The 27,308-nt window shown below is 42.5% G+C and overlaps 2 protein-coding genes across 3 annotated transcripts in view; both read right to left on the bottom strand.

Annotated features, from left to right (window-relative positions):
• Window positions 1–682: 682 nt before the first annotated feature.
• pex6 (peroxisomal biogenesis factor 6) lies at window positions 683–19,445 on the bottom strand. The gene is made up of 18 exons (XM_047366078.1): window positions 18,896–19,445; window positions 13,815–14,441; window positions 12,595–12,758; window positions 12,237–12,320; window positions 11,527–11,626; window positions 11,145–11,278; window positions 10,848–10,953; window positions 10,545–10,747; window positions 8,530–8,716; window positions 7,808–7,884; window positions 6,897–7,014; window positions 6,177–6,382; window positions 5,992–6,053; window positions 1,910–2,018; window positions 1,720–1,836; window positions 1,500–1,577; window positions 1,235–1,374; window positions 683–1,002 (listed from the first exon to the last, which is right to left on the bottom strand). The coding sequence occupies exons 1-18, from the start codon at window positions 19,409–19,411 to the stop codon at window positions 866–868; spliced, it is 3,165 nt and encodes a 1,054-aa protein (XP_047222034.1). The 5' UTR covers window positions 19,412–19,445; the 3' UTR covers window positions 683–865.
• A 1,597-nt stretch (window positions 19,446–21,042) lies between these two features.
• ttbk1a (tau tubulin kinase 1a) overlaps window positions 21,043–27,308 on the bottom strand; it is a 66,917-nt gene continuing 60,651 nt past the window's right edge. For both annotated transcript variants that reach the window (XM_047365187.1, XM_047365186.1), the window contains exons 15-16: window positions 23,679–25,123; window positions 21,043–22,402 (exon numbers count right to left, since the gene is read on the bottom strand). In XM_047365187.1, coding sequence (XP_047221143.1) covers window positions 22,000–22,402; window positions 23,679–25,123 — 1,848 coding nt within the window. In that variant the 3' untranslated portion in view covers window positions 21,043–21,999. The remainder of the gene's footprint in view (window positions 22,403–23,678; window positions 25,124–27,308) is intronic.

Raw genomic sequence — 27,308 nt, 5'->3', positions numbered from 1 at the left:
TTCTATTTTGTTTCTAGATTTTTTATAGCAATTAAGTGATATTAATGCAAGAAATACATGGGTATTTGATATTTTATACTTCATTTCATGAAAATATATAAAGATTTGTTTGCATAAAGATAATATGGTTTTATTTTGTACCTTTGATATAATACTATTAATCTTAGTACAGATAACTCAACTTTTCTGTGAATTTCACCCTCGTTTCCCAAAATTGCGCAGACTGATATTGCTGTGGCCTCCACCTGTAAAACTATTCCTATTTATGGGGCCCATCTGTTAATTTCACCAACACTAGAACAGCTGACACTGATTAACAGCCCCCTCTACTACTGAATTGACCGGATCAATATTCCAAAGGTTTAACTGACTTCATATTATACGCTGATTAAAAAGTGTTACACGGGGAGAACATGCAAACTCCATGCAGAAAGACCCTGGTGTGGAGTCGAACCCAGGACCTTCTTGCTGCAAACAGTGCCACCGTTATCTAAAAAAAAAACACCAGTAGCAAAAATATTATCCAGTATTGAGTATTTTTCGTGGTATTGAGACTGAATTTGCATTTTTAGTATCCACTACTTGGAGATGTTGTAAAACGTTGTTCAACATACCGTAATAATTTCACACCAGTTGTAATTCTGTCAAAAAACAAAACAATGAACAGAAACTGACATTCACAGTCTTTTCACTCATATTTATTAACATTTGTTCCTTATAAATTAACCTTTCTTAATGTAATTTCCATGTTAGTGCTTTTCAGCTGTGATCGATTATTTTTCCAACTCCAGCTCAAACATTTTCTCCGTCATCTGGCTGGAGCTTTAAGCAACTAAACTTGGTGAAATCGCCTCACAGAGGGCTTCTACTTTCCAGTGAGTTTCTGATGAATGTTCCGGTATCGCTGCAGCTCCTTTTCAGAAACAGAAGGCTTGAAGTTTTTCAGAGCAGAAGAGAAATCCTCTACAGAGACGAGAACAGGGGAATCCTCTGAATCCAGACCTGTGGGAGAGAATGGTGAGATTACAGATAAGGAAAAACAGCTTCTCTTGAACAGCAAAGAGGGAGACAGAGACAAACGAAATGTGAACATAAGAAAAAAAAAAAAAAAAAAAACATTAATAGTTGCAAAGTATACTTGGACTATAGTTAGTGTACCTGAGAGGACCATGGAAGTGTGGACCATATAGGAGTGCCATTAGATCACTTTTTAAAGTCATGTCCTTGTTCTTACCATCATTGATCAAGTGGATCTTCCTCTTGATGGCAGCCGTCATAGCATCAGAACAGAGAGCGTACAGATCGGCGCCGGTCATGTGAGCAGGACATTGATCCACTAGATCCTGCAGATTCACTGCTGGCTCCAACTGGAACCTACAGACACGGTGAAGGCATTTTAACCCAAACAGAACATATGAAAATGTTCTATTTAATATTACTTTAAAGCAACAAAAACCAATGAACCTGATGTTCCAGATGAACACATTTTATTTTCTTACTTTCGGAGGATGGCCTGGAGAACCTGCAACTTGGAGACTCGGTCCTCACTGATCCCAACATAGACCAGTTTATCAAACCTGCAGAGAGAGTCAAAAAAAAATTCAGTCTGTTGAATCAGCAAAGAGTTCTCCTGCTTGCTGTACCAAAGAACAACCCAGTAATTCTACAAGTGTTTTCATATTCAACACTGTCATCAATTGATTGTGAGAGATTTCCAACCTGCCGGGTCTGAGCAGCGACTGGTCCAGCAGATCAGGACGGTTTGTGGCTCCGATCACAAAAACTCCAGGCGACGACTGCAACGAATCCAGTTCAGCCAGCAATTGAGACACGACTCTGATCAGAAGACAGAGAAAAGGTAGCAGGAGGCTTCACGACAGAAGAATCCACCGGAAAGGTCAAAGCTCACCTGTCCATCACACCTCCAGAGTCTCCACTGCGGCCCCTGTTGGGAGCCAGAGAGTCCAGCTCGTCAAAGAAGACGACACAGGGAGCTGCTGAGCGCGCTCTGTGGAACACTAAACACAACATATGCAAGAGTATGGCCAAGTAGAGTTATAGCCTTCTTTGGTTTAAACCCAATTAGTGACAGCAACATGTGGAAACAACCAGAGGATGAAACCTGAAGATCCCACAGAGGACTTAAAGCTGCAAAAAATTACTAAATCTGCCACTTAGCTTATAACCTAAATATATTTATGAGCCAGGAAACCCGGAGATCTTTCAAGTATGAAACAAATAAATCCCAATCGACCTCTCCACTGTATTCCAAAGCAGATAAGTCATTTTAAAATACTTTGAAACAGTCTTTAGGCCTTGCTCAGTCAACTGGATAGTCTCTTTCATATATAAAGAGAGATGCAGCCTAGTTTATTCCCTTAAACACTAAACAGATAAAAAGGGAACTTTCTACACTGCTCAAAAAATAAAGGGAACACTCAAATAACACATCCTAGATCTGAATGAATGAAATATTCTCATTGAATACATTGTTCTATACAAAGTTGAATGTGTTGACAACAAAATCACACAAAAATCATCAATAGAAATCAAATTTATTAACCAATGGAGGCCTGGATTTGGAGTCACACACATAATTAAAGTGGAAAAACACTACAGGCTGATCCAACTTTGATGTAATGTCCTTAAAACAAGTCAAAATGAGGCTCAGTATTGTGTGAGGCCTCCACGTTCCTGTATGACCTCCCTACAACACCTGGGCATGCTCCTGATGAGACGGTGGATGGTCTCCTGAGGAATCTCCTCCCAGACCTGGACTAAAGCATCCGCCAACTCCTGGACAGTCTGTGGAGCAACGTGACGTTGGTGGATGGAGCGAGACATGATGTTCCAGATGTACTCAATCACATTCAGGTCTGGGGAACAGGCGGTCCAGTCCATAGCTTCAATGTCTTCATCTTGCAGGAACTGCTGACACACTCCAGCCACATGAGGTCTAGCATTGTCCTGCATTAGGAGGAACCCAGGGCCAACCGCACCAGCATATGGTCTCACAAGGGGTCTGAGGATCTCATCTCGGTACCTAATGGCAGTCAGGCTACCTCTGGCGAGCACATGGAGGACCATGCGGCCCTCCAAAGAAATGCCACCCCACACCATTACTGACCCACTGCCAAACCGGTCATGCTGAAGGATGTTGCAGGCAGCAGATCTCTCTCCACGGTGTCTCCAGACTCTGTCATGTCTGTCACATGTGCTCAGTGTGAACCTGCTTTCATCTGTGAAGAGCTCAGGGCGCCAGTGGCGAATTTGCCAATCCTGGTGTTCTCTGGCAAATGCCAAGCGTCCTGCACGGTGTTGGGCTGTGAGCACAACCCCCATTTGTGGATGTCGGGCCCTCATACCATCCTCATGGAGTCTATTTCTAACCGTTTGTGCAGACACATGCACATTAGTGATCTGCTGGAGGTAATTTTGCAGGGCTCTGGCAGTGCTCCTCCAGTTCCTCCTTGCACAAATGTGGAGGTAGCGGTCCTGCTGCTGGGTTGTTGCCCTCCTACGGCCTCCTCCACGTCTCCTGGTGTACTGGCCTGTCTCCTGGTAGCGCCTCCAGGCTCTGGACACTACGCTGACAGACACAGCAAACCTTCTTGCCACAGCTCGCATTGATGTGCCATCCTGGATGAGCTGCACTACCTGAGCCACTTGTGTGGGTTGTAGAGTCCGTCTCATGCTACCACGAGTGTGAAAGCACCACCAACATTCAAAAGTGACCAAAACATCAGCCAGAAAGCATCGGTACTGAGAAGTGGTCTGTGGTCCCCACCTGCAGAACCACTCCTTTATTGAGTGTGTCTTGCTAATAACCAAAGATTTCCCCCTGTTGTCTATTACATTTGCACAACAACATGTGAAATTGATTGTCAATCAGTGTTTCTTCCTAAGTGGACAGTTTGATTTCACAGAAGTTTGATTTACCTGGAGTTATATTGTGTTGTTTAAGTGTTCCCTTTATTTTTTGAGCATTCTATTATTTCAAAAGGTGTTAAACCTCCTTGAGCTGATGGAGTTATTCTCATATTAGGTTTTACTATATCCAAGTTTGATTTATGTGGAGTTATATTGGGTTGTTTAAGTGTTCCTTTTATTTTTTGGAGCAGTGTATTATGTTAAACAGACAATTAATTTCAAAACAAAAAGTGGACAGATTGAGTACCCCTAGGTTCCCCAAAGATCTTCTACGCAGGACAGATGGGTGAGCTTCATGAAAGTTAACACAGTTATGAAACATTTGGAGACTTGGCTGTAAGGGAAGAAACAATCCACGTTTGAGGGACAAAGGTACCACACGTTACGCCTCAACTTTTTACAGATTACAGTTTGAGCAAAGAGCCAGGAGCACAACCATAGAGACACAGCAGCTGTTTGAACTCATTAAGGAGTTTTATTTTTAGGTAAGAAGATTCATGTTTTTACTTCTGGCTTTTACCATAATGTGTTTTCTGTCAATATACACTCACCGGCCACTTTATTAGGCACACCTGTCCAACTGCTAGTAACACAAATTTCTAATCAGCCGATCACATGTCAGCAACTCAGTGCATTTAGGCATGTAGACATGGTCAAGATGATCTGCTGCAGTTCAAACTGAGCATCAGAATGGAGAAGAAAGGTGATTGAAGTGACTTTGAACGCAGCATGGTTGTTGGTGCCAGACAGGCTGGTCTGAGTATTTCAGAAACTGCTGATCTGCCGGGATTTTCGTGTACTACCATCTAGGGTTTACAGAGAATGGTCCGAAAAAGAGAAAATATCCAGTGAGCAGCAGTTCTGTGGGTGCAAATGCCTTGTTGATGCCAAAGGTCAGAGGAGAATGGAGCTGAGAATGGAGAATGGAGCTGATAGTAAGGCAACAGTAACTCAAATAACCACTCGTTACAACCAAGGTATGCAGAAGAGCATCTCTGAACGCACAACACTTTGAACCTTGAGACGGATGGGCTACAGCAGCAGAAGACCACACCGGGTACCACTCCTGTCAGCTAAGAACAAGAAACTGAGGCTACAATTTGCACAGGCTCTCCAAAATTGGACAATAGAAGATTGGAAAAACGTTACCTGGTCTGATGAATCTCGATTTCTGCTGCAACATTCAGATGGTAGGGTCAGAATTTGGCATCAACAACATTTTCTTGGCACACTTTGGGCCCCTTAGTACCAATTGAGCATCGTGTCAACGCCACAGCCTACCTGAGTATTGTGGCTGACCATGATCATCCCTTTAGGCCCACAGTGAACCCATCTTCTGATGGTTACTTCCAGCAGGATAACGCGCCATGTCATAAAGCATGAATCATCTCAGACTGGTTTCTTGAACATGACAATGAGTTCACTGGACTCAAATGGCCTCCAGTCACCAGATATCAATCCAATAGAGCACCTTTGGGATGTGGTGGAACTGGAGATTCGCATCATGGATGTGCAGCCGACAAATCTGCAGCATCTGTGTGATGCTATCATGTCAATATGGACCAAACTTTCTGAGGAATGTTTCCAGTACCTTGTTGAATCTATGCCACGAAGGATTAAGGCAGTTTTGAAGACAAAAGGGGTCCAACACGGTACTAGCAAGGTGTACCTAATAAAGTGGCCAGTGAGTTTATCTGCTCCTATCTGTGAATCACGTTTCTAAAAAAAAATCAATATAAGCTCATTGCAGATGTAAGTCCTGCATGGTTTTATCCACAACAGTAAAATGCGGCTTCAACTTGCTTTATTAGTGTCTGAGCCAAATGAAGAAGAACTGCAGCTACTGTCTGATTGGATATCAATATCTGAACTTCCTTTCCAACCACCACATGTTCTCTTGAAGCGACTAGGGCCAAACAGCATGATGTGAGAAAACTGACTGGAGAAAGATTAAAAATGTTTTTAAATCTGAGGATTTAGTATGAAACTAAAAGGATAAAGAGGATCCTGAAGAAAATCTAAGGTAATATATTTCACAACTATCCAAATGATAACACAGACCTTCTCTGATGTTTTCTTCGCTCTGACCCACATACATGTTGATGAGCTCTGGACCCTTGACACTGAGAATAAAAATCAGAAGATGCTGAAACACAGCTTCAGAAATAAGGAGCGTTTAAAACAATTAAAACTGAAGGAAAGACACAGAGTTGAAAGTCTACACCTGCAACATGGAGTAAATCTACCTGAGGAAGGTCATGGAGCACTCTGTGGCCACAGCTTTGGCCAGAAGTGTCTTTCCTGTCCCGGGTGGTCCATACAGCAGGACTCCGGTCCGGTTTAGGCCCAAAGACAGGAGCTCAGGACATTGCAGAGGAAGTTGCACAGTGTCCAGGATTTCCTTCTTCACATGCTCCAAACCTCCAATATCCTCCCAACACACGTTAGGGATCTGCTCATTAGGAGTTAATCAGGTTAGCTACATGCAGTGGACGATGTCAACATGATGACAAGATGGAAATCCGTCTGTGTCAGATTCTGGGTAAATTTAAACACTGTGCAGTCACAGAGATATATTGTTTGAGTGAAAACAGTTTCTCATTGAAGAACTGGCTCTACATTATGAAGATCCTCCAGTAAATATTGCTCACGTGTGAAAAACCAACTGAAATGTCAAGTCTTGCCATCTGATTCCTATAAAATAACCGTGCCCTCAAGTTTCACTTTTTATTATCTATGAACTGCTCAAGTCAGAGGATCATCTGCTTCGTGTCACATAAAGACCACAGTTTATTTCTCCAGGTAAACCTCATCATAGCGGTTGTCCCCTGCATCTACTGGAGTTGTATCAACTCTGATAGGAAACACTGACAAATACAAAATTAGAAATTATGAACCTCAGCAGCTTCCAGCTATGTTTCCTCACATATATGAAAACAGCTTTGCTCAGAGAGCCTGTGAGTCACCTTTGGGGCTCCGATGGCTTTAGACTGGGCGTCCTGCAGCGTTTCCAGGGCACAGCTGAAGTCCTGGTTCATGATGGTCACCCCACTGGAACACAAGTCCTCCTCCTGTAGCCCACCACTTCACACACAACCAGACGTTAGAGACCAGCCAATTAATGGGTAAACGTATGTGATCATAAATCTGCCAATAAAAATGCATTTCTCAGGGGCTCTGACATTTCTGATGCCACAATCACCAATTATGTCTTCCTGGTTCACTGTGCCACTAATCTTGTGTTATTCAATTAGAAAAATCGCAGATTTGGTATTTTCTGTCTCTTAGAAGGTTTGATATTCTCAGTTATGATCTTTATATGCTTGAACAAAATAACCAAACACAAACCATGAATTCCAGCTTAGCTTCACCGTTTACCTCTGCACTTTGGAGTTAATTTGAAGTTGCTATCTCCTATATATGAGAAATGCCAAGCCGGCTCAGTTCAAGTTAGAATTTACACCTATTTTTGGTTATTTCCAAAAAATAACCAAAAAACCTTTTTCTGTGAACACAATTAAGGGCTTCATCTCATTTATTGTTGTCACAAAGGTGGTACTAAATATATATTTAATAAATAAGTGGTATTTTGGGGGGATGCAAAAATGGGGTCAATTTACATTTATTTGTAGAAAATGATAAAACTACTTTACTGGAAGAAAATCAATTCTTAAGAGTAATTGATTAATCTGAAAAAAAAAATAAAAAATAAATGTTAGGATCAGCCCTGACTGTGAATATACACACTGATGGCCACGTTTGAACAAGATCTTCCCTTCTTTCCTAATTGTATTGTCTAGATAGGTGATTGTTACAGTCTGAGCTCATCAAACAGAAGATTCTTGAACAATGTCACGTTATTTAGCTTTGCTCTCACCAGGTATGGATCAGCCTCCTGCAGGCAGCTCTTCCAGCTTCAGTCAGCAGCGTGCTCAGATCCCCCAGCACCAAACCCTGAGAAGATGAGGAAAGCTGTGTCTGATAAACTCAGCAGATGTCATTTCAGCAAAATCTGGGGTGAAACATTGATAGGACAGGTTACAATTTTGTGTTTGGTCATGACATTTATATTAAGAGCAGTCTGACAACTGTAGACTGTTAATAAAATGTATTTACAATCCCGTAATGCTATTTCAATTTCAATGCTATGTCTAGTTTGTGACCTGTGTTTTCTCATTATGAATCATGGGATTTTATTTTCCTACAAGGTACAGTTCACAGCAGAGTGCTTATTATCTGTCCATGTGATGACAATTTAATATGCAGTGTGTGTTCCACAGCAAGAGGTGTCAGGTCTGAATGAAACTACCTCCAGTAGACAAACAGTATCTGAAAGTAGCGACCTTAAAAAATCTGACCAACACAGATCTGACCTGAGAGATGCTTCCTCCTCCATCGATTGCATGCCACGTTTTCAGCTAACTGCTCTTTGGGAATCATCTCGTTGAAGCTAAAATACTTTTCTGTTTGTCACACTTTGCTAAATTGTTTATTAAGTGTTGATAAAAGTGCTCCATGTATTTAATTTCAAAGTGTTTTTAAGCCTGATTCAGAGTTAAGATGCAGAGAAAAACATTCAGTATGAAGATAAAGGCTTACTGCCGTCAGTTTGGACAGCCTCTCTAGGTTGACGTCTCTCCCCAGATGAAGTTCTCCACTCAGACTGACCAACATGGAGAGCCGCTGCTCCTCGGTGGGGTTCTCCATCTCTACCTGGTGGACAAATGCCCCCATGACGCCAGCGGAGAGATCCCGAGCTCTGCAAACCGTGGCGGCTACTACCACACTGAGACAGAAACGCAGGGACATTCACTCTGCTAAAGCATTAATAAAAAACAGCAATAACAATAAACCGAGGGGGAAAAAAAAGATCAAAGTCAATCAAAATCTGCAGAACTTAAATTGGAATAAATCTAGTTATATTTGTTCAACTTTATCTCTGGAGTTGTTTTCACCACTGTTCTCCCAGATGGTATAAAAACCACTAAGTAAACACCACTGAGGGAAAACTTCTAATAAAATCACATGAGTAAGGAGGGGAGGAAATGACAGAAGTTCAAATAGACTGACCTCTGACCTGTCTGACATCACCAGAATGGTATGAGACAAACAAAATGGTGAAACTAAACCAAACACTAACTGTGGGAAGCTGTTTGTCTGCGGTGAGTTTAATCATATTTTATAGAGGAGTCTAATCAACCTCTCATCCCTGATTTGTTTCACTGAAAGTTAACTTCATCATAAAAAAATGTTCACAAAAAAAATAACCTGGGCTAAACTAACTCGTGACAAACATGTGACTGAATAGTACACAAACATTTCTTATGTTAGATTAAGCTACAGGTGCATCTCAATACATCCAAACGTTCATTTAGTTCAGCAAAACAATGCAAAAATAAAACATTCCATAAATCCATCACACACAGAATGATGGATTTAGTGATGTGTCTATTTTTAAAGGATTTAATTATGATTATTATGGCTTACAGGCAATGAAAACTCAAGATTAAGTTTCTCTAAAAATGTAAATATTCCATATGACCAATAACAAGGATTTTTAATACACAAATCTCATGGTCATGTAATGTCCTCCACACTCATGAGGAAGAATGCTGACTATACAGTAGCCCAGCTGACAGTCATCCACACCCTCCACACGGAGGGTAGACCTCAACCTTCGAATACTGAATCTTTCTGAAAAGACAGACAGAAATGCGGGAGTAAAACAACGTGGGGCGGACGGGCCGGTCTCAGACTTTGGCTGAGGAGACAATGCACAGATCGATTTCACCTTCCTTCTATCATCCTGGCAGATGCCCAGTCCTTCAGGAACAAACTTCATGAACTTCAGGGTGGCGTTTGAAAAAAAAAAAAAAAAGTTTAAAGAAATGCATCATGGCCCTCAGCAAAACGCGCCTCACAGATTGAGATTCCGATTCGGACCTGTCCAATAACGGCTTTGATGAGACCAAAGACCTGATCACTGATTTTAGGAAGGATCCTGATCAGCATGAAGTCACTTTAATTTAAGATCAGTGCATTGAGAGTATGCATTCTCACAAATATCTTGGTACTATTCTAGATGATAAATAGAACTTTGAAGCTAACTTTGAGGCTGTGTGCAAAATGGCTCATCAGTACCTATTCTGTCTGAGGAAAACCTGCTATTTTCACACAGACAGAACCATAATAACCCTGTTTTATCAAATCTGTTTTACACTTTACTTCAGTGTCATAGCTTGGTCTTAAAACTTTGAAAGAGAAGTTCCTCCAACATATAGTTAAAGTGTCGTCCAGGCTGACAATCAGTCTGTACAGCAGCCAGGTACAGCGGATAACCTCTTCTGTTGTAAACAACTTTCATCCGCTACACTGGGAGTTTCAGCCCCTCCCTCTGGACGAAGGTTCTTAGTATCTTAGTGTCTACCTAACCATGAACCTATCACTCTCTATGTAATGTATCTATACACGGGTTTCATTTTTTGAACGAGTTTAATGAAAGAAATAAAATGTCCATTGATCCTCCAAATAATTGACATAAAACCGTAGATAATAGAAGATGTTCTGGGTGTGTTGGGTTTATTCCTTAAGATTATCATGCATAAGTCATTGACCTGGTGGGGGCGCTGGCGAGCAGCTGACAAAGAACTGCCTGGACCCTGCCATCGTCTTCAGCAGCTCCTCGAGCTTTGAGCAGGAGCTGTAGGTTTCTGAGCAGTAGGATACAGGGCTGCAGGGCGTTGGCTCGCTGGAACACTGATGACAGCTTCACTTCAGCCGCTGCAGGAGTGTCTGCACACAAAGTTACACAGTCTACCTACACACACACACACACACAAGGAGCAACATGAGGAATGATGACTCCTGCAAGCTGCAGAACACAACTACAAGAGGATATATTACATATTAAACTGCACCTTTAGCAGGTGGAGGTTCAGCCTGCGACTTGCCGATCTCACCACAGTCATCTTGCCGCTGCCTGCAGGACCATGGAGAAGGACCGTGCAACCAGACAGAGCATCTCTATAACCAAACACAGCACTGATTAAACTTATGTTCCTTTGTGTGTCATTTTTCTGATAGAAAACATGGACCCTTCTACAGATCAGCCACAACATTAAGTTTTCTAGCACATATGCAGGTCTTATCATTTTTTCCCACAATATTGCATTACAAAGGTGAAAAAGAGGGGCTTCAGCAGAAAGGGGAGTTACCTGTGCTGCAGGTGAGGCAGAATGAGGCTACTAAGAAGGTCCACAGTCTGGCTGAGGCCTGAAGGAGACAGGCTGTTCCACATAGATTTTCCCTCCACATTGCAGTAGGGAACAGGGCTGTTGGTGGACGCTCCCTATAAAACACATTTAAAATCTTCTATCAGCTGGATGACTAACCACAACATATTTACTTCACTGATTCAGATCTAGTTTCAATATTAGGTTTATGTTCCAATTGTTCTACAGTGTTTTTAAGGTGTCCACTGACAGGACCTTTAAGTACTAATTGAGCTGCAGGGAAATTCACAGAAACATGTGCCATACAGCCTTTCTAATGATTAACATGTCCATGTACAGATAACAAATGGAAGCAGATGTTCACCATGTAGAGAGAGGTGTGGGTTTTATCAGCCAGATGAGCTCCTCCTCTCTCTGCACCAGACTGAAGCACCTTCTGCACTTTAAAGTAAAGCACTGGAAACCTGAGATGTCAAAGCACAGACATACATAAAGCCAAAACTTTATTGCTTCTATAGCGTTTATTAGGAAAATTTGCATCCAGGTGCTGCTCATCATGCACTCAAATAATGGTTTAGGGAAGCAGTTGTTGCTGTGCATTAATGCAGAAAGGGTTACAAGGCCATCTCTAATGACTGAAGTCATTCATTCTACAGTGAAACAGATTTCTCACAAGTAACATCCAAGAGCTCCATCTGAGACTAAATGCCTCAGTTAGCATGAGAAATGTTTGTGATCATCACAGGACAATTAGACAACAATTTCTGCACAAATGATGGAGAACCTGATAAAGTCAGACAGAAAACACCTTTGGAGTAATTTCTGCCAAAGGTGTTTCTACAAGCCATGGAACCATGTGGGGCAGTTTCCTATACACAACTGTTTCCTATTAAGTAATAACAGGACAGAATATGTTGTGTGTTTTTGTTTTTACACACTTAAGGTCAGATTTAACTGAACAAACCTGGTAAAGGGCAGATCATTTTTTGCCTGATAGATACATTTGAAGAACTGAAAATGGGTGTTGATTCTTTTTGCCATGATTGTAAACTTGTACAGACAGACGTGTTGTACCTGTAGATCCCCTCAGTGTTGTTTTCCAGCAGATCTGGGTGGTTTTTAGCAGGAACTGTCAGGATGTCTCCTTGTGAAACCACTCTGCGAAACATAACAAGCTGGTCAGACCAGGAACTTTCTTCTTTGCAGAGTCATACAAAAACCTGAGACGTGTTCATAAAACAGTTTGGACCCCGGCAGCCCATACAGAGAACCTTCTGCTTTACAGTGAAGTCTTTTCCACTGTAAAAGCCTTCATGCTACTTTTACTTACAGTGAATTAATCAGCAAGGTACATCAATAATAAACTGAAGCTTCATTCTTTTAAACCCCCTCCATATAGAAAGCATTGAACCTGAGGCCTCCAGTATCTCACCGTGGTGTACTGAAGTGCTCAGCCAGCAGGTTGTCGGGGCAGCTGAGGTTCTGCTGTGGTGAGATGACTGGCTGGATGTGAAGCTCGTTGGCAAGCGGAAGAGAAACTGAGCGGCAGAAGCTGGCAGAGTGCTGGTTGAAATCTGGAGGAGCTGCTTTCCACCTCTGTAAAAAAACAAAAACGCTGGAACTGTGAAGGCTGTTTTAAAGTTTTATTCATCACTGAATCCCGCTTTAATCCAATCAGCCAGTCTATGATATTTGTCTCTGGTTCAATGGGACCGTGTTTCTTCTTCTTTTAGAATGTTCAAGTATGGCTTTCCTGGACATTTTTTGCACCTAATATTTTATACTTTGCTCACAATGTTACACCTCTTCCTGTCTGTTGTGGTGCATTTTCTTGTTTTAAAGCAGATTTCTGTCTGGATGTGTTGATGGCTTTCTTGGTCTGCCTGTACGTTTTCATTAGTAAACCAGAAGCTTTTCGTGTCTGCATAACATTTCAGACCTAGCTGATGGGAACAAACGGCATCTTCACCACAATGATTATTTAGCTTGTCAATGATGTGATCAGTGGAAAACTTCCACTGTTAAAGCACTACAGTAATTACACCAGACCTGTGTGGGGTGTCGTAATGCAGCTATGGAAACACACCTAAAGACAGAGAAGAATGTACTGAGCTCCTGAGACCTAATATTTGTGGAAGCAGTCTGCATGACTAGGTGCTGTGGCCATGGAAGTGGTTGGAACACCTGAATTCAATAGTCTGGATTGCTGAAATAATCCTTTTGGCTATATTGTGAATTTACTGGAGTGAGCAGAATATAGGAAATCCCTTTATATTATTTGTTTTTACTGCAGGTGCAAAACTTCACCTTATCAGAGACAAACTATTGCACAGTCAATACAATCTTGTGCTGGAGAAGTCAGGTATGAAACAACCAAAAGTACAAAATGGCAAAGGGACCAATTGACCAGCTCCCAATGTGGACCAAACCAGTTTGATTCACCATCACAGTCATAGCATTTTCACTGACAGATTTGTTTTATTTGTTTCTTGTCAGTTTTCATTTTCATATGTTCTATAATCACTCTGGCAGCCATGTATTTAGTTTGATTTGTTTAAAAACTAAAAGACTCCAGGAGGCAGTCAGTCTTATCACAAATCAGCAGTGTGCTTACTGTACAGTTTAATGTATGATTCAAATGTATTGCAGCACCTTCATCCTCAGCGTGCAGTTCTTCTGGGGAATCATTTCTCCTTCGGTCATGTTGAACCACAGAGTCGCTGACATGAATCCCACGTCTTCGTGGATCTTTAGTTCTGGACTTAGCTTTAGATCCACCACTACTGCAGAGACCAGGCGCTCTCTGCAGGGGCCAGCTCTGACATCAACCTCTTCCACTGGTCCTCTGTAGCTTCCAGCAGGCCTGGACAATCTCACCCACTCATGATTGAACAGCCCCAGTCTCAGAAGCAGCTGTTTGCTTATGAACACACAGCTGTTCAAGTCCACGGGTGCTCCTTGTTGGCCTTTGACCCTGCACCATCGTTGCGTGTCCACCACGCGTACGTCCAACCTGCACTCCAATGCCTGCAAGACGTCTGGCAGTCCAGAACCCAGACACCTCCAGCTGTCAAGGAGAGACCGTGACCCGCCAAGGCTGTCAGCATAGTGAGCGAAGTCTGACACACACAGTCTGAGAGGTCTACAGGAAAAAGAAGGGCCTGGAGGGTCCAAAGAGTCCAAGCAGTCAGTCAGAACCAGAGAAGTGTTAGATGTGATCCTCCCCTGCCTTACAGGACTGCAGTCCAGCACCAGGAGCTCCAGGAGTTGCTGTTGCGCCTTACAACACATGAAACGGAGAAAACATTTCATTTGAGGAAAACACTGTCAGGTTAAATCTCGCACAATGATGGTGACATTACAACCAAAAACTGCATATTTTATTTCAATTACTTGAGTTAGAGAAACACAAAGTACTGCAAAATTGTTAGTCATGTTGAAGATGATCCTGGAATCAGAGGATAACAGGGTGCAAATGTTCCTTTATTTTGTCTATAATGTATGAATTCTGGTAACAGTGAGATTGCAGTAAACAGCATGGTCTCAGCATTGATCAGTGACATAGATGATCTATAGGGGGCGGTAGCTGGAATTAAAAATGGTTTGATGTAAAAAAAAGAATTGTGGGGAAGCAAGAGAGTATCAGTCAAATTGTTCTACCTGTAACTTCTATCTGGCTGAATATCTGCTTGCACCTTGCGTCTCTAGAAGACTTTTTGTCTACAGTTTTTACTCTAATACATCTGAGGAACAGTTTTTCAGTGTGTGAGTCTAAATTGGACGGTACTTATGAATGCAAGATGTATTTAATGGTAACCGCGGCTCAATATATAACAGATTTGTGTATCTGTTAATACCTGAATCTAAACACCTGTGGGTGTAAGTGAGAACGCCTGTGTATACAAGGTTTCTCCATAAAAATTTGCAATAGCAAGTATGAGGAGCCACAGACCTGCCCCCCTGGACCTGAGACAGACACAGAGGAGATCTGAGCCACAGACATCCAAAGGCTCCCCAGAGCACAGGAACCCCAGGAGGACAACCACTGGGACTACAACAACTCCCCTAGAGAGGACCAGAGGACAGCCCCAGGGGAACCACCCAGCAGCCTAAGTGCAGAAGCCCCAGGGAGCTGCATCGACGAGCCCACAAGCCCTGCCAACAGCCATCTACCCTGGAGCAGATCCGATCCAGCCATGGACCCAGAGACCCGAGCCACATCACCCCCCAAGCAGAGGCCTGACAGAGCCAGGTGGCTCAGGCCCCAGGCAAGCAGCCACCTGGGAGTGAGCCAGCACACACCAAAGCACCCAGCCCCAGACACCGAGCACCACAAATACACCAGCGGAAAGAGACACCAACCACCAGCAGGGAGTGTGGGGGGGAGGGAATAGGTCCCACATTTAATGGGGGGCCTAAACTGATCCAGAAGAGGGAGCAGCCCAAGACCCAAACTCACACAGCAACAGGCGCACACAGTCACGATCACACATTCCCACCCTCATGCCTACACATGAAAACACTCATAACCACACACCCAACATAAAGAGACAATAATGGACATCGTACCCTCACTCACTCTCCCCATACATACTCTATACTCCCAGGTCCAGGAACCAATACCCCAGACAAAAGAGGGGGTAAAAAAGAGGGGCATACCTGGTCCAAACAAGCCCGCCAACAGCCTCCACCATGCCCCCACAACCACACCACATCGCCACCACTGCAACGACAGCCTTGGGAGAAACAACAACCAGGTCAGCTCCACCGTCACGGCTCAGCCAATCCAAATGCCGGTGACCACACATCCAAAAAGAGGACACAACCCCCACCCACCCCACATGCTGCAACCCTTCCATACCTCAACCGTGGAGGTGCCCCAGCATGCTGGCAGTACACACTTCCGCAAGGCACCAACCAGGCCGGCTAGTCCCTCCACCAAAGCAAGCCACAATCAGAAGGCCCACTCCTTCTCCCGGCCTCCAACCTCGGAAGGCAAATAGTGAATGGGGGTGTGGAAAGACCCCAGGCCTACCTCCACCCGCTCAAATGTGGTGTTGATGCGTGTTATTGTAGAGTGCATTTACAAAAAAATAAAATAAACAGGTGGGGAACAGGGTCTGCTGCACTCCCCCTCACCCAGAACCCTCAATTTCTACACACAATTTAACCCTTAGAGGTAGGTGCAGGCACCAAAGGTGAGGTTAATAAAACACACTACCCTCTGGATGCTATTAAGCATGCCCACTCCCAAGGCCCTACATATGCGTGTCATGAAATTATTACAAGTAAGAGAGTCCAAGTTGTACATTAATATTAGGGCCCAGCTGTTTTGTGAAAACCTCAGAGGTTTGTTAGAGAACATTAGTGGACAAACGGCATCATGAAGACAAAGGAACTCTAAGGAATGAAGTTGCAGAAAAGCTTAAAGGAAGGTTAGCTTATAAAACTAAATCCCAAGCTTTCAACATTTCTCAGAGCTCTGTCCAATCCACCATCTGAAAACAAAAAGAGCACCACTTCAAACCTCCAAAGACATAACTGCCAAACTAAATTGACAAAAAGTGATAAGATAAACAGTCAAGAGGCCCATGGTAACTCTGGAGGAGCTGCAGAGATCCACAGCTAAGACATGAGAATCTGTTGACATGACAAGTAGAGTGACAGAAAGAAAGGCATAATAAAATCCATTTGCCTCTGCCCACATAGGGAACACCAAACATGCGGAAGATGGTGCTCTGTTTTGTCAGTAAATACTATTTTTGTCTCATGTGACCAATTTGATGTGTAAAAGTAACACTACATATCCCCCAGTACCCATTACACATACTGTGAACAATGTTGGTGGCAGCATCATGCTGTGGGAATACTTCAGCAGGTACAGGGAAGTTGACCAGGGTTGATGGGAATGCAGTTGGAGTGAAATATCACAGAAGTCCAGTCCTTAAAGGGGACATATGCTTTTAAATCCTTCCTTTTGACCCTAAAATCATTCAGTTGTGGTCTATATAAAGGTGAACTGCAATGCTTTGGTCTGAGTTCCTTGTAATTGTAGCTCCACCGGCTCCTCTTCTACCCCTGTTCTGAGGTGAGTGTGAGAGCAACATGTTTTTGTTCCGTCTCTTTCAATGCTGTTGAGGCACTTCACACCCCCCGCCCCCTCCAGGTCAAGGAGCGTTCCACTTTAACCTGTTCAGCCATTGTTGTAGTTTGATAACAATTATCTAGCGCCACAGAAACAAGACAAAAACGGCAAAAACAATGCAAAACTGCTAATATAATAATACTATTGAAAACACGGCGTACGGTTATGTCCTCAATGAGCTAAAAGCAGCACACAGCTCTAACATAAGCAGAAGGCACAATGTTCCTGCCATCAGAACAATGGCCAGGACGTTACATCAACACAATATATTCACGTCTAAAATAGTTTGTCATTTTAGCGTTATTTGCAGCTTGCAACTTTTCTGTGTCCGTTGTTTCTATAGACAGAAGGAACTGACCCCTTAATCAGATGAAGTCTTTCAGCAAATCCTTCTTGATACTAAGGGAGGTTGATGAAGGCACTCATCCTTGAAATGGGGAAATAGGAATTTCCCCACTGATGTGAGAACATTTCCGTGAAATAGAAAATTTAACCAGGTGCTTTGAAGAGATTCTGATGCTGGGGGACGGTGTAATGACTTGTGTGGGTTAATACACCCAACAACTGAACTGAACTTATCTTCTTTCAGTGTAGGCATGCTTGAGCTTGGACTCAAAATCACAGTGAGAAATAAATATGGCGGATATGCGAAATTGATCAGCTGGAAGTCCATGACCTTTGTTTAGCTGTTCTGTAGCAAATACTGTGACGTAACTGTTGGTAAAACATAACAGATGATAGAGAAAACTGAACGGACTGAAAAATACAACCCAAACAGAATATAAAGATGTCTCTGCATCACCTGGAGAGACTACATTAAACTTTTCTGCACCCCTACAGAGTCCAAATGTGGATGTTCGCCTGCCAGCAGGACATACAGCCAGTTCTCTAAAGGATGAAAAAACTGAAAGGTTCCGTCCAGAAAGATATTTATTCAACAGTCTGAGGCAAGACTTGAAAACTGTAATTCACTTTCCATCCGATCTAACTGAACTTGAGCTATTTTTCAAAGAAGACTTGAAAAAAACGTAAAGTCTCCAAATGTGCAAAACTGGTCACAACATACATCAAAGGACTGTAGTTCTTGAGCTGGACTAGTTCTAATGTGGTCCTGATGCCCTTTATTGAACTTCCACAAATCAAATCAAAAAGTGGGTTGGAAATATTCTGCTATTAGTGTAGAAAAATTTCGTCCAGGTTTGAAGAGTCTAGTGTAGATGTTTTTTAATTGAAAGCCATGCATCGATTTCCTTCCACTTGACCATTATGCCGTGTTTTGTGTTGGTCTGTCGCAAAAAACTGTATAAAATACATTGAAGTTTTTCGTTGTAAATTAACATGATACACAAGATCTGAAGATAGGAATGTCTTTAAAGGCATTGCAGGTCCTAACTGTTCGCCCTTAGTTTTATGGCTGTAAAACATTTAGGTTTAAACAGTCACCAATAGGGAAAACATGGGTTTTCTTGTTTCTAACTCAAGTGTAAAATCTATGTCCGTCGTTATTAGTGCAACAGCATTAAACTTAATGTGCCTAATCAGCTTTCCGTTGGGTATTCAGCCTAGAAATGATAATTCCCACTTTCACCTGCCCAATGTCTTCTCCGAAGAGCGGATGATGGGGCAAAAGAAGCGGGTCTCCTTGCCGGACCAGTGGCTCCTGTCCCAAGCGACAGAGCTCCAGCAGTCCGCCGGTGAACTGCTCCGCGCCAGCCCAGCGGAGACTCTGCCTGCTGCGGGCTCCGAGCACCACTCTGTCCAGGTTGACCGGCTCCAGAGGCCTGATGCTTCCGGCGCCTGAGTGCCGCTGGAGCCGGTAGTGCCTCAGGAAATACTTGCTGGCGAAGAGCCGGAGCCGCAGTGCAGACTCGCTGTCGGCTCTACCCCCGCAGCTGCTTATCTCCTCCGGGGTGGTCGGGTGAACTCGAAGTAAAATGCCCGTCCTTTCACTGAGCTGAGACTGCTGCGGGGTGAAGAGGACTGTCGGCGAGTTAGTGTCATTTTGGAAAACAGATTCCAGGGGATGTTTTAATGCCAAAACATCCAGAGGACTCAGGTGGGAAGGAAAACTGTCCAAACAACTCAACTCAACCTGGACCGCCATGTTGGCTCTCCCTCGCAGCCAAATAGTTGTATCTATGGATTGGTACCGCCACCTAGTGGACCAGAAGGCGAACACAATGCCAAGGTGTTGAAATTTTTGGTTGATTCAACAAAAAACAATTTATTTTTCGCTATCAAGTAAAAATTTTGAAATGTAAGTATAAATTAGAATACTGGACAGAAACGTTAACAGAATATTATGAAGATATTTGTGGTGTTCTTTCCGTTGGGCTTAAAGACTTGTTCAACTAACTATATTGTCACTTCGTGCAAAGTATATAAATGTTAGAATTCCTTGTGGTTCACAGTTGTGACAGCAATGTCATTGCCAATAGTCAAATGTTTCAGCTAATTATTATAGCTGCAATGAAAGCATATTATAAATTATGTATACCTTATTTTTTTAGTCTTCTCAAATTAATTTCTTTGATACAACGCAGTCATACCATCATTACTATTAGCCTGTGGAACCATCTCCCAGTTTTAGTCCATGAGGCAGACACCCTGTCTACTTTTAAGGCTAGGCTTAAAACTTTCCTTTTTCATAAAGCTAATAATTAGAGTGGCTTAGGTTATCTTGAGCTATCTCTGTAATTATGCTGTTATTGGTTTAGGCTGTTGGAGGACAAAATGACTACTTTCACTCTCTCTGCTACATTCTCATACTACTCTCCAATTTTGTGTTATATACTGTTATTTCTGCTTTTAACTCTATGTTCTCTCTTCCTAGAAGCTACATTTGGCCAGGCCTTTTAACTGTGGCACCTTCCTGGAGGGGGACATTGACTGAGCTTCTGCTGCCAACAACTTAATGCTAACCTTCTACAGATGATACACTTGGCCCTGTCTTTCAGTGTTTGACCGTCTCTCTTAGACATAGCTACTGACTGAGCTTTTACTGTGACTAACTATATATGCTCTTTCATACTCTAGACTTGAAAACTGGCTCAGATTTTATCTACTTAGCTGTCTTTCTCTCATGGATAAAGCTACTAAAGGAGCTACTACTGCGTTTAACATTATATTTTTCTTTCTAAGAAAGTACTACTGGATCAGTTCTTTGTTCTTTTTGTGTCTCTGTTCTGTTCTCTCAAACCCCCAGTCAGTCGTGGCAGATGGCGGCTCACACTGAGCCTGGTTCTGCTGGAGGTTTCCTCCTGTTAAAAATGAGTTTTTCCTCTCCACTGTCGCTACATGCATGCTCAGTACAAAGGATTGCTGCGAAGTCAATGTGACTGTCCACTGTCGCTACATGCTCATCCAGGAGTGAATGCAAGTTTCTGACTCGATTTAATCTGCTAGGTATCTTTAGAGAACCTTTTAACCAATTCGAGTAGGATCAATTGGAATGTATGTACCCAACTTGAAATCTGTATAATTCCACTTAATTGACTTTGTAAAGTGCCTTGAGATGACATGTGTTGTGAATTGGCGCTATATAAACTAAAATGAATATATATATATATATGTGTGTGTGCAAATGGTCCTGAAGATTTCAAACTTTTATTCTTTTTGTGTTTTCAGAAATCTGTTTGTAGACCTTTAATCTATCTCAACTGACTGGACCCCAATGAGTTTGCATCTGTGCGTTTGTAGGAAACCATTACAGAAAAGAATGACAGGACACTCCTCCACATTACCAAGACTTTACTTCACAGCTCAGTGCTCTGCAACTCCAGACTAACATGGGGTCCAACATTCAGCACAAGTTTGCACCAAATTTATGCAGGAATAACTTCCTCTCATGGCTAACCCTGTTTTTCTCATGCGATCAAAAAAAAAAAGATAGAAAGAAAAAAGGCCTATTACCAATACACTGAAACACAAGGTTAAACACTTTACTATTCGCTTGGCAAGATAAAAAATTAAGAAGTTTTTCATGGAAATGATTTTGTTATGTACAGTTCAGAGCATAAACAAAATAAACCCTCAAAAAATAGAATGTTTAACGCATGCCCAATGTCACACCATGAGGAGAAGGTGAGTGGCCGAGCAGTTTTGTTTTAAGTCCACTTTTAATGCTTCTCTTCATTCAAGGCCATAAGGAGCACAGAATATATTTGGGAATCTTTAATCATGCCAACATAACTCGGCGCTAAATCCACTCCAATTTGGCCTATTTATGGAAAATAAGACGGGTAGGACTATATTAAATCATTTTTAATATAGATTTCCCTGTACAGATTCAATGCATTTGTGATATAGATTATCATGCAATGTGAACCAAGCAGAGTATTGTTGACAAAAGACTAGCATTGTTGTGGGAAGCTAGGAGTACTGTATTATGTGAGAATATATGAAAACAAGGGCCATGACTCTCAGCCGGAGAAGAAGTTGAATCAGGGATCAACCAGGGAGCAGCAGACACATCCATAGCACCATGGCAGCAACACTCCTGTATGACAGTCAGTCAGGATACTGGAAGCCCAAATATAGTTCAGTTAGCTGTCCTGCAAAAAATGTCTGTTTCCATTAAATGAATTGGAGGTTATTGTAATATCACAGTCTCTTATTGAGATAACCTTTGAGGCTTAGTTTGTCTGAAGACTGATAATACACCGAGAGGTCTCAGATCTGAGTCCGTCTGTATTATCTAGCAGGCACCACCGTGTCACTGGTATTTGCTTTAGCCTTAGCCCCACCGGCGAGTTTTGGCCTGGTCCTGGCAGGAGCAGTGGCTATGGAGGCCTGTGCGGTGGCTTCCTGGGAGGCGCTGCGACGCATAGGTGCTGTAGTCCTGGGTGGTAGCATGGGGACAGTAGGGGCCCGAACTGAGAGGGGCTGCCTGGAAGGGCATGCCCTCTGAGGGGAGGGGCTGTCAGTCCTGCAGTGGTTGGAGCTAAGGCTGCGCCGGCCTCCTAGGAGGGCGCGTAGGGGCATCCGTGGACTGCCATGTAGGCCGGAGACAGCTGATGGACGAGGACATGAGGAGGAGGACCTAGAGGAGATAGGCTTAGATTTCCTTTGGGTGGTTAGACCAGCTTTCTGATTTCTGTGGAGAAAGGAGCACATTGAAAGTGTCACTTTAAAGTAAATAATTTACCCATAGAGGGCTTAAAAGAGGAGCCCCATCTACAGTGCCTTGTAAAAGTATTGAAGTTTTTCCCATTAGTTTATCACATTACAACCAATAACTTCAATGTATTTTATTGGCATTTTAACTGATAAACCAACACAAATTAGTTTATAATTAGGGAAGAAAATAATCCTCACTTCAACATGTTATACAAATAAAATCTGAAAAGTGTATGATGGATTTGTATTCAGCCCCTCTGAATCAGTAGTTTGCTGATCCAAGTGTTTGAGGTATATTTCTACCAGCTTTGCACACCTGGAGACTGAAATCTTAACCAGTTGTCACTGGATATTACCTCTGGCTCAATCAGATTGGGTGGAGCTATTCTATTAACAGCAATTTTCAGTTCTTACCACAGACTCCCAATCAGAACTGGCCTAAACTTTGACTGGGCCAATCTAACACTCAACTATAATTCAATTGAACCCTGTACCATTGTAGTTCTGGTTGATTTGCTAAGTATGGTTGTCCTGCTAGAAGGTGGTACCAAGTCTTTTACAGCTTCTGACAGTTTTTTTCAGGATTGTCCTGTGTTTAGCTCCATATATCTTACCATTAACTCTGACTAGCTTGTTTTTCCCTCCTGCAGAAGAGTGTCCCTACAGCATGATGCTCCCACTACCATGTTTTCTGCTGCAGAGATGGTGTGTTCAAAGTGATTTGCAGTTTTAGCTTTCTGTCATACACAGTGTTTTGCATGTTCAGCTTTAGTCTAATATGACCAGAGCACCATCTTCCACATGTTTGATGTAGCCCTACATGGCTTATGGTAAACTTTAAACAAGACTTCTTAAGACTCTCCTTCAACAATGTCTTTCCCCTTTTCACTCTGCTAGAAAGGCCATATTTGTAGAATGCACAGCTAATAGCAGCCTGTCGACAGATTTTTATGCTGTAGTTTTTTTCAATTTTGGGATATTGGATTTAACAGAGCTCTGTGAAATGTTCAAAACTTCTCCACAACATTCTCCCTGTTTTCTAACAAACCTCTGAGGCTTTCATGGAACAGCTGGATTTATAACAAGATTCAATTACACACATGCAATGGAGTATTTTTCTTCCACTTAACTTATTTGCTACTTTGTGGTGGTCAATCACAGACAGTAAAATCCCCAAATAAAAAATAAAAAATTAAATTAAATTTTCACTTTTGGAAAGCATAATACACAAAAGAAAGAAAAATTAGGCTTACCCATCGAGGACAGATGAAATCCCTTTTGTATTTTTGGAGTCTGGCAAGGAGAGAGGAGAAGCAGCAGTAGCAATGCCCCCTCTTTTGTTTGGAATGACAGGTCTAGGGATTTTGCTCCTGCTTTCCTTGGACCCTTGCTCCTCAGTCGGTTTCAGACGGGAGCTCCTTCTGGACTCGTCCGAGGTATGCATATCCTCCTCTGAGCCTGTCATGGATAAAGTCTCTGAAGCCCTCCAGCGCTCATCATCTCCAGAGGACAACGATGATGATGTCCCGGACCGCATCCTCCTCCTCATCCAGTGACCCTGTTGCTTCTGAACCAGCAAGCGTGCCAGATCAAGCTGCCTGGCACTATGCTGAAGCCGAGCCCGAACCGAGAGGGAAGAAGATTGTTCTGAGTTCTCTTCAGAGATAAGAATGGGGATTCTGCTTCGGATTCTGGGCTTAGCGCCATCCAACGGTTCTAATCCAGTGGTCTGAAGTTTTACAGCTTTCTCACTGGATGATAGCTGTTTCTTAGGTTCTGGGGATGGATCTTTACGATCATGAACTGGTGAGGTGACTTTGGGGGGAGGCTCCAAAGACATGGGAAAGATGGCTGATGGACCATTTTCAGTTTTTGGTTGCTTATCTTCTGTACAGGTCTGGTCTGGCACACAAACCTCTCCAGTCTCTTTCATCAGTGATGCAGCCTCCTGCTCATTGATGTCAACCTCTGCAGCCAATTCCCTGGTGACCGTAAAGATCTCCCGGTCACTCTCTTTTGCAGAGTGACCATTGGAAGACATAACATTGAGGTGTGATGTCTCTGCAATATGAATGAAAGTGCGCTCAACTTTGGTAAAGGGAGGTGATCCAGGAGCAATGGGAGTGGAGGGTCTCAGTTCTGACCTGAGAGCCGGTGACAGACGCCCAGTTTCAGATAATTCAGGCTGAATCCCCTCACCAATAAGTAGGCGGTCATTACGAGAATTTGGAGCAGAGGGGCTGCCCAGTTCCCCCTCTAGAACATGTTCTCCACCACAGGGAGACTTGCGAGTGTCTCCAGGTGAGAACAGGACAAGAGTTTTAGATGCATCCTCCAGGTCTGGATCTGCATCAGCAGCTGAAGCGTGCTCCCTCGGGCCTCTCTGGTCCTCTGCCATGAGTGTTGAAGGTGCAGCATCCTGGCTACGTTCAGTGCTCTTTTGACTGGCCTCACTGCTGGACTCACTCTTTGTAACATCATCATCCTTTGGCCCAAGAGGTTCTGGGACCTCTTCATTAGGCGTGACAAAGCTCCTACGCTGAGGCAGAGTACCAGTCAACATGACAGTGAGAAAGTCGGCCCTCTTGGCCTGCAGCTGAGGAAGGATGTGGAAGTGCTCCATCTCATCACCCTGACCCTTTGTTCGATAGTCAGGAGAGGATGGCAATGGGATGCTCTGCTCTGTAGGTGATAAGACCTGCAAACAAGACAACAAAATTTTATTACAATGGATTCCATTTCAAACTGGATTCAATGCAGCTCTGAACCAGAAGTTTTTTTGAGGAAGTGCCTAGATCTGAGAAATATTGTAATTCCCAGTGTTATTGTATTGCCTAATGGTCATTTGTAATTCACAGAATATCAACAATTCCCTGGAATGAAGTCTTTTCACACCGACATCCCTTCTACCTCTGCCACCAATGAGGCAGGACAACTCCTCAGCTACTTTGGGGGATGGGGTAGGGGTATCGATGAGTGTAGTAGGGTTGTTTGGGTGTGCTTGTGTGTGAGGGATGGGATGCATTAGAAAAGTAATGATATATCCATCTCATCTAAGAAATACATACACTAATGATGGCTTACTTGTGATTGAAGCACTGAATGCACTGTGACAGCTAGCAGGAGGACCACAACACAGTTTAACCAGATATTATTAGCTATGTAGTTTGGTTGAAATAGAACGTTACACATTGTACGTGTTTTGGACATCTGCTTGTCTAAACAGTCAAATCTACTGGTGACATGTGGTTTATTTTCAGTTTTGATCTTTTTTCAAAAGTCACCACTACTGAAGGAACTACCATTGACTGAAGTGTACCAATCAGTATCTCCACACCTCAGTGCGACCCACCCATTGTGTGTTAATAGCAAGAAGTGATGTGTAAAACATGCACCACACAGAGGTTGTCTCTGTGTGTTTTCACCTCAACTCCTCCAGCCAGCGGGCCGCACAGACCGCTTGTATCACTACATCACACAATCGAGCCACAACATCTGTTTACTATTGCAAAAGTCAGCTGATACGAGGCTGTGACTACCTCACTTGGTAAGCAAGCAACGTAAGAGTGACTCTCAAATTTAGACATTAAATTTACAGAAGGAAAGAAAGAAAAAACATTGAGAGTTTCATACAAAAGTTATTATTACCACTCATAAAGAATACTATGAACCTGAAACCTCTGCAGGAGAGCCCACCTGCGTGGACCCCAGTAAGGACAGCCCCCAGACCATCAGGAGGGATTCCACCCATTAATAACCTTATTTTATTTTATTTTATTGAACTGTGCAGTTGCTGGAATCTTTTCAAGCAGCCACAACTGAAATTCATCTTAAATAAATAGATGAATAGCATTTTTCCACCGAAGGAAAGGGCTTTTCATGATTTGTCTATTCCCTGTAAAAAAAATCTGACGTCAACAAATCCATTTGTTCCGGAACCATTTTATTTTCATTTTGGTTGTACACAAGCTTTTTCAAGATTGTCTAGATTACATACATTGATATAAAAAGGCACAGAAAATGCATTGCAGAGCTTATCTTTAGCACAAAGTCTAATATCAGGTGATTTTCAAGTGTTTCCCCTCATAAAGATTCATCATACAGCCTGTACATTAACCCCGCTACCTATCATGCTATTAGAGTTTAACTGCAAACCTAATTACTGTCTACATGTCTGTATATATGTACACAGTTTATTGTTTGGATTTAAAAAAGTTTAAAATACATGCTTTGCCTGTAAATTATACAAGCAGTACTGTACAATAATAGTGTGATATAAAACAAATGCTTATACATGTTTTATACAAGTGAAAGACACTCACGGATCATCACACTAAACAAACACTATGAGCTCTTCAGTTATCTCCACCTTGATAAGAAACACGACTTTTATTGCGAAAACATTGAAGGACAGTTGAGCATTTTTACAAAATCCTTTCATTTTCCATTGCCACTTCAGTCACGACAAACCTTACCTTGAAGGCTATTTTAGCATGTCAACGTAGCCCCATCAAGACCACAAGATCTTTCACAGTAGAAACGCCTTCTAACATATTTAACTTACATTTTCAAAATATTGTGGGACAATGGTTGGTTCAGTGTGAAATGAAGAGATTTTGTGTGGGACTGCCAAACCAGTGAATGCAACAAAATAAATCTAGTGTGGAATTGGTGCTAACTTCCAGAGAAAAGACAATTTTCTTTCTCTACAATCAATATTTTCACAATGACACTCCAAGAAAATCAAGACAAAGATATACTATGCACAAAGCATTTTGTTTTTCATTTCTATAATTATTGTGTGTATTTAAGCTAGTTTTATTGTTTGGTTCAAATTCAGAAAATGGCTTAATTGACATCCCAAAACAGTTTAGTATATTTTA

The sequence above is a fragment of the Girardinichthys multiradiatus genome, chromosome 5 (genome assembly GCF_021462225.1).
Source record: "Girardinichthys multiradiatus isolate DD_20200921_A chromosome 5, DD_fGirMul_XY1, whole genome shotgun sequence".
Lineage (NCBI taxonomy): Eukaryota > Metazoa > Chordata > Actinopteri > Cyprinodontiformes > Goodeidae > Girardinichthys > Girardinichthys multiradiatus.
The sequence above is the reverse complement of the archived record's forward strand: the minus strand, read 5'-3'. Positions and strand labels throughout refer to the sequence as shown.